We start from the raw sequence: 12,307 nt of genomic DNA, 5'->3' as shown, positions 1-12,307 counted from the left end.
CTATCTTTAATGATTTCAAAGTGTATATAAATTATCAGGATGGAATTTAGATATCACTTAGAATTCCATGAAAAATTATTTCGCCACCCTAGCGTATAACGTAACTTCGATTTATTATCTGCATACAATTTCGTGACTTGTATTTTATGAAATGTTATTTTATAGTTTGCAATAATTACAGCATTCACAAATATTTATTAATGTTTTTATTTAAACATCCTTAATGCTTTTCCAGGTGCAATCTCAGCGATGTGGCTGCTCAAGTCCTGCACCAACAGTCATATCTAGTCCACAAATTATATCACCCCCAGTAACTACTACAATAGTGGACAATTCTGTATCAAACGCTTTAGCGAATGCTTTGCAACTGCTTATCGTTAGCGATCTTCTCGAATCAACATTAGGTCCTGCATTATGTACTAATGTTATAAACGCACCTATCATAGAGTCGCCTTACTGCGGACAAGTGGAAGTTATACAGCAGGAATACATTACGCCTTGCGGACCAACTGTTGAAATAGTACAACCTTGTGGCACACCAATCGTTGAAACTTTAACTCCCAACATATTCGGTGGTTATACTGAATCTTTTTCACCTCTATATGGCTCAGCAGGTCCCATTGTAGAAAGGTTAGCGCCCAGGATTTCACCCCTTTATCGGTCTGGATGTATTGAGAAAATTCAACCAAATATTTGTGGGGGACTAACTGAAACTTTTTCGCCCGCTTTCGGCCCAGGACCAGTTATTGAAACAATCCAACCGAACATCTTTGGAGGTATAACTGAGACGCTTTCATCATTATATGGACCTCAGATTGTTGAACAAATCTTCCCCAACGGCTTTGGTATCACTGAAACGATTACACCCAACTACTGTGGTGGTGTTACTGAAGTTATCTCCCCAAATTACTATGGTGGAATAAGTGAAATTGTTGGGCCAACAGCGCAGTTTTTACCTAATTGTTATGGAGGGGTCACTGAGATTGTCTCTGGACCACCAATGGCCGCTGAAGTGTTGTTCCCTTCTTCCATCCCTGCCCAGTTAACTCGCAACTTTGGTTATAATGTACCAGCCAACACGCCCTGCGTCAATTTCAATATTGATCCGTTACCATTTGACTCTTGCAACAATTTCGGCAAATCATTTTATTACTAAATATTTTAAGTTAAGTAAGAAATAATAAATTAAAATATGATATTACGTTATTCTTTCAATTGTGCTGTTTAAGGACTTCCTATGAACTGATTTATATAGTGACATAGTGTTTTAAAACTAATTATTAATGATTACCATCTGTGGCATTATCATAGAATTCTCATTATATCTAATAAATGTGAAACATACAGGCGTCATTAGGTCAGCCTTGAAACTTCCATTATAAACAACACAAATATGAGTAAACATTACAATTAATAAACTGAACACTTTTTTATAACACTACTAGCAGTTCGCTCCGGTTTTACCCGTGCCACATATATAGCCAATATTACAGCGAAGTTGCAGCTTTCTAACTGTGAAAGAATTTTTAAAATCGGTCCAGTAGTTTTTGAGTAACAGAAATACAAATTCTTACTTTATAATATTAGTGTAGATTATAGATTCGTAATATTTCATTCTATTGATAGTAGGTATAAAGAAAACAACACCGCAATAAGTGTAATATTTTATTGCTACAAATAAATACTTATCGACAGTTATATAATTTAACTACTGAATAGGCTTAATAAATTAATCAATCCCGAATTAGGACACGAATTAGGTGTTGACAGTGTGTTTGTATAACCAGTTACCACACTCTGCTTCCCAATTACGTTTGGATATGACGTGGCTGTAACAATTGGTGAAAAAGATGGCACAGAGTTAGAAAACAATGGGTTAGGACATCCACACGAAAACGATGGCGATGACATTGCCTCATTTAAGAATGGTGAAGCTAATTGCAAAGCTAAATCAGTACTGCCCTTCTGGTTTTGTAACAAATTACATACAATCATCAATTGTAATGTATTGGCGAGGTTTTTGCAAACAGATGGTGAACAATCCGTCACTATAGTTGTACTTGACGCCGGTACGATCTTTGGGGGTGCTACAGGGGCCACAGGGGCTTGGTTGTACTCTATTGCAAAGGGAATGTTTAAGGGTTGGGAAATGTAGTTCCGTGGCGCTTCTATTATCTTCTCTGGTATGTGCCGGTTGAATATTATGTTGGGTTGGTGTCGATTCATGTTCTGAGATTTGGTTGGCTGCAAGAGAAAAGGTTAATTGTTATTTTATCAAATATCAGTAGTACAAAAATAATGCCGACCCTGACCTTTGAACTAGTGGTAAACTGGATCTCGAAGGCCAGTTTCTTCCCAGTCTTTTATCTATATAAATTTATTTATGCATATTCTATTGTAATAAAATGAGCTCTCGGTCTACTTTTCCTTGAAATATTAGTAAGTAAAGTATTGCCTATTGATTTTAATTGAAGTAATAAATATGCATATAGTTAAATTACACGTTTTAAAAGCAGACAATGTCGTGGTAAGCAACGATATACTTCTAGTATTAAATATTCATAACTTTGTGAGTAAATCCTTAGCGAAATTTATGGATAATCCAAAGAAAATTACTTTTTCAAGATAGTCAGATTTATATCTACATTATACTTTATCGAATATTGTGGGAACATTCATCGAAGGAAATAATGTACTTTATTTGTACTAAGGAAATCGAATTTTTATATGTTTATGACTCAATAGTTGATGTGGAGTGTTCAGTTGCGTTTGTGGTTGGTTTTTCAACTGACATCAGAAAAGGAGGGGATGTTCAAGGCGAATTAACTTTTTTGGCTTTGGTGCAACAGAACTTTCCACTGGATGAATCGAATTTGATGATGCTCTTTTATTTGAAAGCTAGTTCCTCCCGTGTTGTCCTATTTAATTTTCGAATTATGCGAAATTGAGGCGGTTTAGATTTTGTAGATTTATTGCATGTTGTTTAAATAATTTAATTATCGTCTTAGTAGGTAAACCTATGTATAGTTGATGAGGATAAGATAATATATTAAACAAATCTCACATTCTAATTTTCTATAAGGTATTATGATAAAGTGAATAAAGACACAGAAATATGTCATCCCTGAATCTTTAAGTAACGGTTCATGAGATACAACCTGACATACGGACGGACTGATAGACAGACAGCGAAGTCTTAGTAAAATATTCCTGTTTTACCGATTGGTATCTATCCGATTGGTATAATATGCAGATACTAAGTATGCAGTTAAATTATAGCTTACTTGCTTTGTAATTAGAAATATATAAATCTAGAGATAAAAATATTTACCTTCAAATTAACAGCCAACAAACACAGGGCCATCAAAATCCTCTTCATTTTTAATAAACTTTAAGATACTGTTCACCTGTTTGATATGGAATAAAAAGAAACATTGTATTTATTGATTTTTAATCTGTTACGCGTGATCTATCTTAAATTGAACAAATTGTGAGAATATATTTTATCTGATATCTATGTAGTAACTTTCGTAGAAATGAGATTTTAGCGATATTTCGTAACCTAAAGTTCGTTATGTCGACGATTTTTGTAGATATTGTGTAGTAGCGGTCCGCCCCGGTTCTGCCCGTGGTACATGTATAATAAGTGGGCTATCTAAAACTGAAAGAATTTTTCAAAACGGACCAGTAGTTTCTGAGATTAGCGCGTTCAAACAAGTCCAACATTGCTGTATTATTATTTTGTGATATAGATTTTAAATATACCTAACGATAACAATCTATTTGAAATTAAAAAAATATAGAACGTCAATATAGATAGATTTCCTCTTGCTGTAAGTAGTACAGGCACAATATAATATACAATCTTAATCTATTTTCTTTATTTTTTTTATTATTTCAATATGTTTTTTGTACCTATAGACATCACGTCGTTTAAGATATCTACTTAAGTAATATGTATTGTATCGTTTACTAAAAAGGTGTGCAAGGTCTTTAATCTTTATGCTTTTAATGCTTTTATTGTACTAAATCACATAAAATATTATTTATTCATTACAAAGCGTTTTCTATTCATCAATAATTATTTTCTGTTACAGTATTTAAACACAATAATATTATTTACACACGATTTTTTTAATATTAAGCAACCATTCCATTGACAATTACATAATTTTAAATTGCTAAATGTATGATTGTCTTGTGATAAGCCGTGTATTTATTATATTACCAATTGTTTTGTTCAGTTATATACAGTAATTTATAAGCAAATTGCCAAAATGTTTCCTGTTAACTCGGTAATCATTGTGGTTTTAGTCACGTTCACTAAGGTGAGATTATTTTATCTGATATTCTATATTTATAAACGTCAAATACGTTGGTTAAGTAATTTGTAATTTTTCAGGTTGGTTTTACATTACCATATCGGAATTGCAATTCATGTCCCAATATCAGTCATATGGCAATACCATGTGAATCTGTCGTTGCTGTCAAAGAAAATTGCGCGCCAATTTTATCCGCCAAATGTTGCGCACAACAGCTGATCTTACCACCGCAAGCTGTCGAAGTCCCTTGCGGCTTAGGATACAGTTCTTCTGCAGTGCCTGTTGTAGCTGAAGCATTTAGTGAAAGTTTTTTCACTAATGGTATGGATGAAGTGTACGTTTCGGAAGCATTTATTCCCGTGTCACCCCCATATGCATGTATAAAACTGGCAACACCATTGTGTCAAGAATGGGAACCATTAATAACTCCTATAATATTGTAAAGTGTGTTTTATTGAAAGAATACCTCAAAATTTAAGAGTTATTAAATTAATTAATTAATGTAAATAAGTACATCTATATGAACTGTATGTAATTCCTTTAAATTATCGATACAAGTAAACATACACAGGTTTTTCTATGTATATAATAGGTATATATAGATATTATGTATTTGATTATTTCGAATATTGAAACTTGCTCAAATATAATTTGGCGTTACCTTTAGTGCTATTTTGTACCTACACTATATCATCTATAGGTACTAAATTGCTGTAAGCAAATTGCGCACAATCTTTAAATACCTATATAATTTTCGAAACAATACACGAAAATGCTGGAAATAAATTAGCGTTTTATAAACACCGTTATTAAATTATAATAAATTTTGTTTCTATTCATAAACTAGTAAGTCCAAAAGAATGTATCCGTATGACCGTATTTTGCATTAATTCTTACTATTATTTTTAATATTCAATTGTCATACTTTCGTTATGTGGACAAAGACTGATAATGAAAATTGTTTTGGCAACGTGGTTTAATAAATTAGTTCCTGAAAGGTACTGAAAGTTAAAGCAATTATCGTCAAACACTAGCCTTCCTAGCCGAGATAGCCTTCCCTTTGAAAAAATGTCAATAAAAATTATAATTTAAGAAGGTAATAATTACACAGTTCATTTAATTGTGGTATTTTTTAATAAACTTATTCGGCTAAAATCATTGCGATATTGCTCTTAAAAAACACAAAATCTTGTTTTTTATTATTTTAGCATTGCTCTAACTCATAGGTACTTAGTTGTAAAATTTTCCGAAGACTGTTTATGTAAACAAATTTTATAAATGTAAAAGTTCTGTAAAGACAAATCATAATTACCTATGGTTATCTTCAACGTATAAATTTTCCTTTACTTCGTTTTTCCATTAGAAACTTTAAAACATAAAGGTATAAAAATATGTGTGTAGGTGAGTTAAGTTAAAACTTTTAAATTTTATGCGTTTTGGTAGCTTGCTTTTTTTCTTGTACTTGTTAATTAATAACAAGTACATTTCATTAAGTACAGAAAGTCACCTTTTTTCAAATATATTATTTTTAAGCCCTTCTTTTTTCAATATATTATTTTTTACACTAATTCGTACTTTAGGGTAAATATTTGAAATAAAAACCTACTTTCATGTTTAATATTGCGTCTGTTTGCATAATTTCCTTGCGTTTTGATTTATAAAACTACTATGAATTCATTCCTGTCATTTTGACAGTCACTTTGACAGTCGGCTTAAAATTCAAATTGGAATTGTGAGTTAGCGCATTCATCGCTAAATATTTGTATTTTATTAGAAGTCTATTAAAAGTTTTACTCTAAAAATGGTTGAGGCACAGAAGTATAGAATTGAACAAGAAATGACCAATTTGGTCAATGAACTCGATAGGAGTTATTTACGAAAAATGCAGGTGAGGTTTTAGGTTATATTATCCTTATCTATCTTATGTAATAGTCCTTATTTATGATAAAAATACGTAAAATTATTTTATATTTCTTAATATTTACAATAAATATGAAATGAAAAGAAAAACACTTATTGTTGCATCATCATTATATCGTGATTATAAACAACCTTATAATCCTACTTCCTATCCTACTATCCTACTAATATTATAAATGCGAAAATGTAATGTGTTTGTATGATTGTTACTCTTTCACGCCAAAAGTACTGAACCGAATGTAATGAAATTTGGTACATAGCACAGTTGTTGACTGCTGGACAACTGGAATAACATACAGGCGACTTTATCCCTATATTTCTACGGAATGGACGTAAATGTTGTATATACCATAAAATTATTAACCAGTGGTTAATAAAAAGCATTTAATCATAATTCAATCCCCTCAAAAGAATAGGCTACTTGACTATCAGTCAAATGTTTATACATCTATAGAAAAAAAAAACAATATATTTATTATCTTCCAGGGTGATATGCACAGATGTGCGGCCAAGTGTTGCGACGATCAGCAAACATCCTTGGAGAGAGTGCATGGATGTATAGAGAATTGCACATCATCTTTAAATCAGGCTAACAATTATGTTCAGGTAACACTGTCTCTTATTTGGATGTTTTTGTTGCTGTTACAGGAAGTTTACTGGTCCGCCTCACTGGTACAGTGTTTAACGTGTGAGCATCAAACCTAGTGGTCTTGGGTTCGATTCTGGTGACTCATAAAACAATGTCTCAGTCTGGCAGGGCACAGAAGGCTGATCACCTTCTTGTCTCTAAGGAAAATCATTCAGTGAAACAGGTGCATATCATCTACCCCACACTCCACTAAGGGGCACGGGACTTTACACATTAAAGTTAGCTATTACAACAGTAGTTTTGTGCTTACCCCATTGTTTTACATAATATTAAAATGTTTGAACTTAAAAACTGTGGAAGTTTGTATTTTAAAAGTCAAGTCATGTTTCTGGTACTGGTAGCCTATACTGTAGGTACTATAGGTTTGATTTTAAATGTGCAAGCCCACCCTGAAATGTTTGAATTGTGATACTAGTGTGCATGCTCTCTCAAATATTGTTTATTCAGCCGTTACTGATGCTCCGCCTAAAAGAATCTCACACAAATCCTTGTGGGAATTTTTTGCTGGGTTACATTATTATATACCATGTTAATACAATATTTATTTTTGTAAATAAATTCATTAAACTTGTTATACATTTATGTTTATTCTATAGTATACATAAGAAGGCATCTAATACAAACAAACATAAACCTTATGGTCAATGTATAGGTACCATATTTCTATGTATCTATTATATAAACTCATACATAAATTTATTGATTTCAGCATGAAATAAACCTCCTTCAAAACAGACTGCAGCGTTGCGTCATGGACTGCAATGATTCAGCCAGGGACAGGCTAGGGCCGGATCCCAGTCAAGAAACTGTGAGTTGTGTGTTTTATAACACATTTCAACTAATAATAGGAATGTAAATGACCTTTGTGTCATAACTAGTTTGAAAAATGTTAATTTTGAAAGAATAGAAAAAGTTTGATTGGGATTCGAACCCATGTTTTTTCCCAAACTGTAGCAACGCCTAGCCTCTTGCCCACCTGTTATCGAAGTGACGGGTTCAAATCCTGCCTTGTGATCAAATTGTTTCTATTCTTTCAAAATTTCTCATTCATTTCAATGCTATAGAAGTAAAAATTAAATGTTAAACTTAGAAATATATTTTTTTACTTTTTAATTTATACTATTTTTTGTTACTCAATTACCAAATAGGTTTTTAAGCAATTGACTGTACAATTTTTTTATGACAGAAAATTATTGTTATTTGATCCCATTTTAGAAATTGGTCTAGTACCCCAATGTAACATTTATTAGACAAGAATTATTATTTTTTTTATGTATTTTTCACAGATTGACAAATGTACGATACAGTTCGAAAAGTGCGCAGTAAAATGTGTCGACAAGCACATTGGTTTGATTCCCAGTTTGATGAAGACAATGAAATCTGTGTTGGCGAGCGGGAAACCGCCGCCAGTGAGGAACGAATGAAATACAGATTATAAATAATGTAGACTATATATAACATACACAGATTATACAATGGAAACCATAGTTTTAATCAAATAAATATGACAAATGTGTTAATGATATAAATAACAGTGCCATCCGAAATACTGTTAATATACTGTGAATGGGCTAGTGAAAATATTATGTATTTAACAATATCAGATTTATAAAACATTTGTAAAAGTGTGTTTATTTAATACTGCCATATACAGATACAATACTGTTAAGTACGGTAGTAGTGAATTAAACAATAATTAATTATGTACTCAATTTCTTCATTATTTATTGGCTTAATTAATAAGAGCTCCGGATTGCATATTGACAGTTGCTAATACACGTCATGTTCTATCTAGATTAACAATATAGGGTTTTCAATTAACGCGGGAAAAATTTTGACGGTTTGTGACGGCCATGTCGTTTAAGTGTATCTGTCAAAAATATGACGAAATAAAATTTCCTTAGAACTAATGGTTACGACGTTGGTTATATTTTGATTGTAAAATTTCTTAATTCGTACATACCTGTTATTTGTGTTATTTTGTATGGTTATATGGCTTTTGTTACTGATTAATTCAATATGTTTTTGACAGCTGTCACTCAGACAACAAACTGTCTTAAATTTATCCGCGCTCTTTTTTTTAATCCCTACTTATATATAATGGTCTCAAAACATGAACACTTAACTTGTATATATTACTTGGTTACAGTTGCTCCTTAAAGTTAAAATAGAATCAAGAATTTTTTTTATCGATATATGAAAAAAATAAAAAGAAAGCTTAAAATTTGTATTTTTGTAATCCAACTGCAAGCATTTATAGCCAAGACATAATCGTTGAACTTTTATAAATATTATGCATTTATTCAATAATTTTTGTTGTGTTGGAAGAAAATACATTATATTATTAAATAGTTACTGCTTTAATGTAACGAGTATATCATTTTTACCATCAGTCTCATAAAAATCATTCGTAATTTTGGTAAGTAGATATAATAAAAAGTTCCGAAACCATTTTTAAGGTAGGTATCTACAGTTAACTCTGCAATAATTATAATAAATGGTAAAATGGTTGTGCCTACCTAATATTAAAAAATAATGCTGGTATTTCGGCTTTAGCCAACCTCAACATACACTATTTAAGTGCGCAGGAGAGTAAATAATAAAACAAATTAATGGGGGCTACAAGGAATGCGTTTTCATCTGACTTCAGTCTTTATAACATAACTGTTACTGGATGAACAGATTTTCAAATGATATTTTTTTTTTTTTTAAAGTGTTGTCTGCCATATGATCCCATTGTATTCTTCTTGTTTTAAAAATTTGAAGGCATTTGAGTTTTTTGAAGTATATTCCTTTTCCCTTATAAGCGGGCAGCGAATTCGCAGAGGCACTACCTCTGCGAGTGATGTGGGCGGTGGTGATCGCTTCACGGGCGAATCACCAGCTCAGTTGCCCGGTTATACCCGCTTTGGTATGAAAAAAGAAATGTGCAGGTGTCTTTTTACCTCTTAAAGGCTGTAATTTCCTTAATAATTATTACACCTACATGTAATTTCCTTAATAATTATTACACCTACATGTAATTTCCTTAATAATTATTACTACCATTATTTATCAACGTGCACATGTATCTAAATTATAAAAGTAGGGACATTGGCTGAAATCATCTAAGCAATTGCATAAGTGATTGTTATAATTTACTTCATTGTATATTAAGTGTTGTTTAGTTTAGAGAATTAAATATTTGATCGAATGCATTGCAGTTTTATTAATAACTTCCTATTAACCGATTTCAAAAAAGGATCTTCGCTATTCGACTGTATTTTTTGTCGTATATTAGATATTTCGATTTTCATGATTCTTTTTTTATTTATTCTAAACGTATTTCTTTATTTTCTGTTGGTTGATTCAGAATAAAAAATATAGCCTAGCTATGACGGGTTTTACCCGCGCCCGATTCCGGCAAAAGCAAGTATTTTTAAAATTAATGTGTTACTCTGCTTCATAACATATCACATTTAAGTTAAATCAAAATCCGTTGATTGGTTTTCGTGTAAATGAGTAACAAACATATATCTAAACATTCTTGCAAACTTTCGCATTTGTTCCCGCACTACTTGGTATTACGCAGTGGTGAGCAGGTTTCTTGTCAAAATAAAAGAATTTTTTAAAATCGGTTCACCACTTTTGTCTTTAATGCTTACCTATATATCTACAATTAATCAAATCGATCGTCTTAAATTACGATAATCTGATAATTTATGTAACTAAAAAATTAATAATAATATAAAAAGCATATTGAAACTACTTCAACCTACTATAAAAACTATACAAATAAAATATTTAATAAACAAAGAAAAGTCAATTGATACGAGTAAAATGTAAGATAAAGAAGAATTTTATTGAAGATACCAGTATATATATATATATACTGGTATCTTATTATGTTTATCATTTTTTTTTTTATTTCATAGCGGGCAACTGAGCTGGTGTTTCACCTGATGGTAAGCGATCACCACCGCCCATGTACATTCGCAAAGGTAGAGCCTCTGCGAATGCGCTGCCCGCTTTTTTGGGGTAAAGGAAAAGGAATGGATTAACGACTGGAAAGAAGGAATGGTCTGGGACGGGTGAGGAAAAGGAAACGGGCCATCATATCTATATGGTCCATTTTGTACTCGTATAAAAAGTCATGAGATTGCCGCGCTTTTCATAGGTTAGATTTTAATATCATATACTTTTTTATTATGCGAGTGTTGCCACAATTGGACTTAAATTTTGCCTGCGAACAACTACAAATACCTTCTTACATAATATAGTAGTTTACAGAAATTCTCGTTCAATTTTATTGCCTAATTCATTGTTAGTATCCATATAAAAGGCAAATATTTTGTAATTAAATTTCAAAATTTATATTGTGTTACTGTGTCAATTGTCGCATGATGTATTTTGTAACAATTTTATTCCTTGTTTTTGGACATGTAAGTAATAAAATGGGTATTTCTTTTTGTATCAACAATGTTTTTTTTTGGTAGGTAGGTAATGAAAGCTATGTTTCTTTTGTTTTCTTTACCAAGACTGGCAAGGGAAACATATTCTAACATGGCCATGCTTCGCTTTAACCACATATAACCTTAAACTATAATCTAAAAAATAGATTTAATACTTCCTAGCTCTACACTCTATGAAGACGTTATAATTATGTGCCTATTCGTATTAGGATTTGAGTGCGAATCTTGTCAAGGTTACTAAAGGGGGATACTGAAATATATAAAGACATACCTATCAACTTATTTTTGTCAATTCGTTTTTAAATTGTATTTATAATGAGAAATTTTGAAAGAAGAGAAAAAAAATTATCACGAGGCGGAATACGAACCCCCGTTTTTTGCCAAACCGTAGCAATTTTTTTTTTATATATTTTCAAAATTTCTGATTTATAAAGCATTTCAATGCTAAAAATTAAATTGTAATTATAATGCTAAACAAAATTCGCCACATACTAACGTATTAATTTTGGCCTAAAAGGGCCATCACAATATTTTTTTGAAGAAGTTTATAAACAAGATTTTAAATTGTTATTTACAGGGATCTGCGTATATTTGCGATCCAGTTTATATTGAAAACACTGCCTGCGCTTGCCAGATACCAAAATGCCAAACGCAAATAGCTTGCCAGAGAGATATATACAACATCCCAGTATACGAAGAATATCTAATAAGTTCCAGCCCTTGCTACGATTATATCAGACCAAGTTTTTTACCTCCGTTATGTCAGAACGAAATTCCATTATTAAATAGTTGTGGTTGCCAGAAAGTAATAAGTAAGCCAGTCAATGGAATATGTGATTGTTACGACAATTATGCTGGCTTGAACTTAGAATCTACCAGTTGTGCTTGTAAATATCCGTTCGTTGATGAATTTCCGGCATTGCTCGGATATGAATGTATACCTCCATTACCGCCCGCGCTTGGTT

General features: G+C 31.8%; 2 protein-coding genes across 2 annotated transcripts; both read left to right on the top strand.

Annotated features, from left to right (window-relative positions):
* Nucleotides 1–223: 223 nt before the first annotated feature.
* LOC119836354 lies at nucleotides 224–1,156 on the top strand. Its single transcript, XM_038361658.1, has one exon. It carries the CDS (start codon nucleotides 224–226, stop codon nucleotides 1,154–1,156), a length of 933 nt encoding a protein of 310 aa, XP_038217586.1.
* A 4,862-nt stretch (nucleotides 1,157–6,018) lies between these two features.
* On the top strand, nucleotides 6,019–10,088 carry LOC119836520 (protein FAM136A). The gene is made up of 4 exons (XM_038361894.1): nucleotides 6,019–6,210; nucleotides 6,729–6,848; nucleotides 7,601–7,699; nucleotides 8,178–10,088. The coding sequence occupies exons 1-4, from the start codon at nucleotides 6,124–6,126 to the stop codon at nucleotides 8,313–8,315; spliced, it is 444 nt and encodes a 147-aa protein (XP_038217822.1). The 5' UTR covers nucleotides 6,019–6,123; the 3' UTR covers nucleotides 8,316–10,088.
* The last annotated feature ends 2,219 nt before the right edge of the window (nucleotides 10,089–12,307 follow it).

Source organism: Zerene cesonia, chromosome 24, assembly GCF_012273895.1.
Source record: "Zerene cesonia ecotype Mississippi chromosome 24, Zerene_cesonia_1.1, whole genome shotgun sequence".
Classification (NCBI taxonomy): domain Eukaryota; kingdom Metazoa; phylum Arthropoda; class Insecta; order Lepidoptera; family Pieridae; genus Zerene; species Zerene cesonia.
This window is presented reverse-complemented; position numbering and strand designations above follow the sequence as displayed.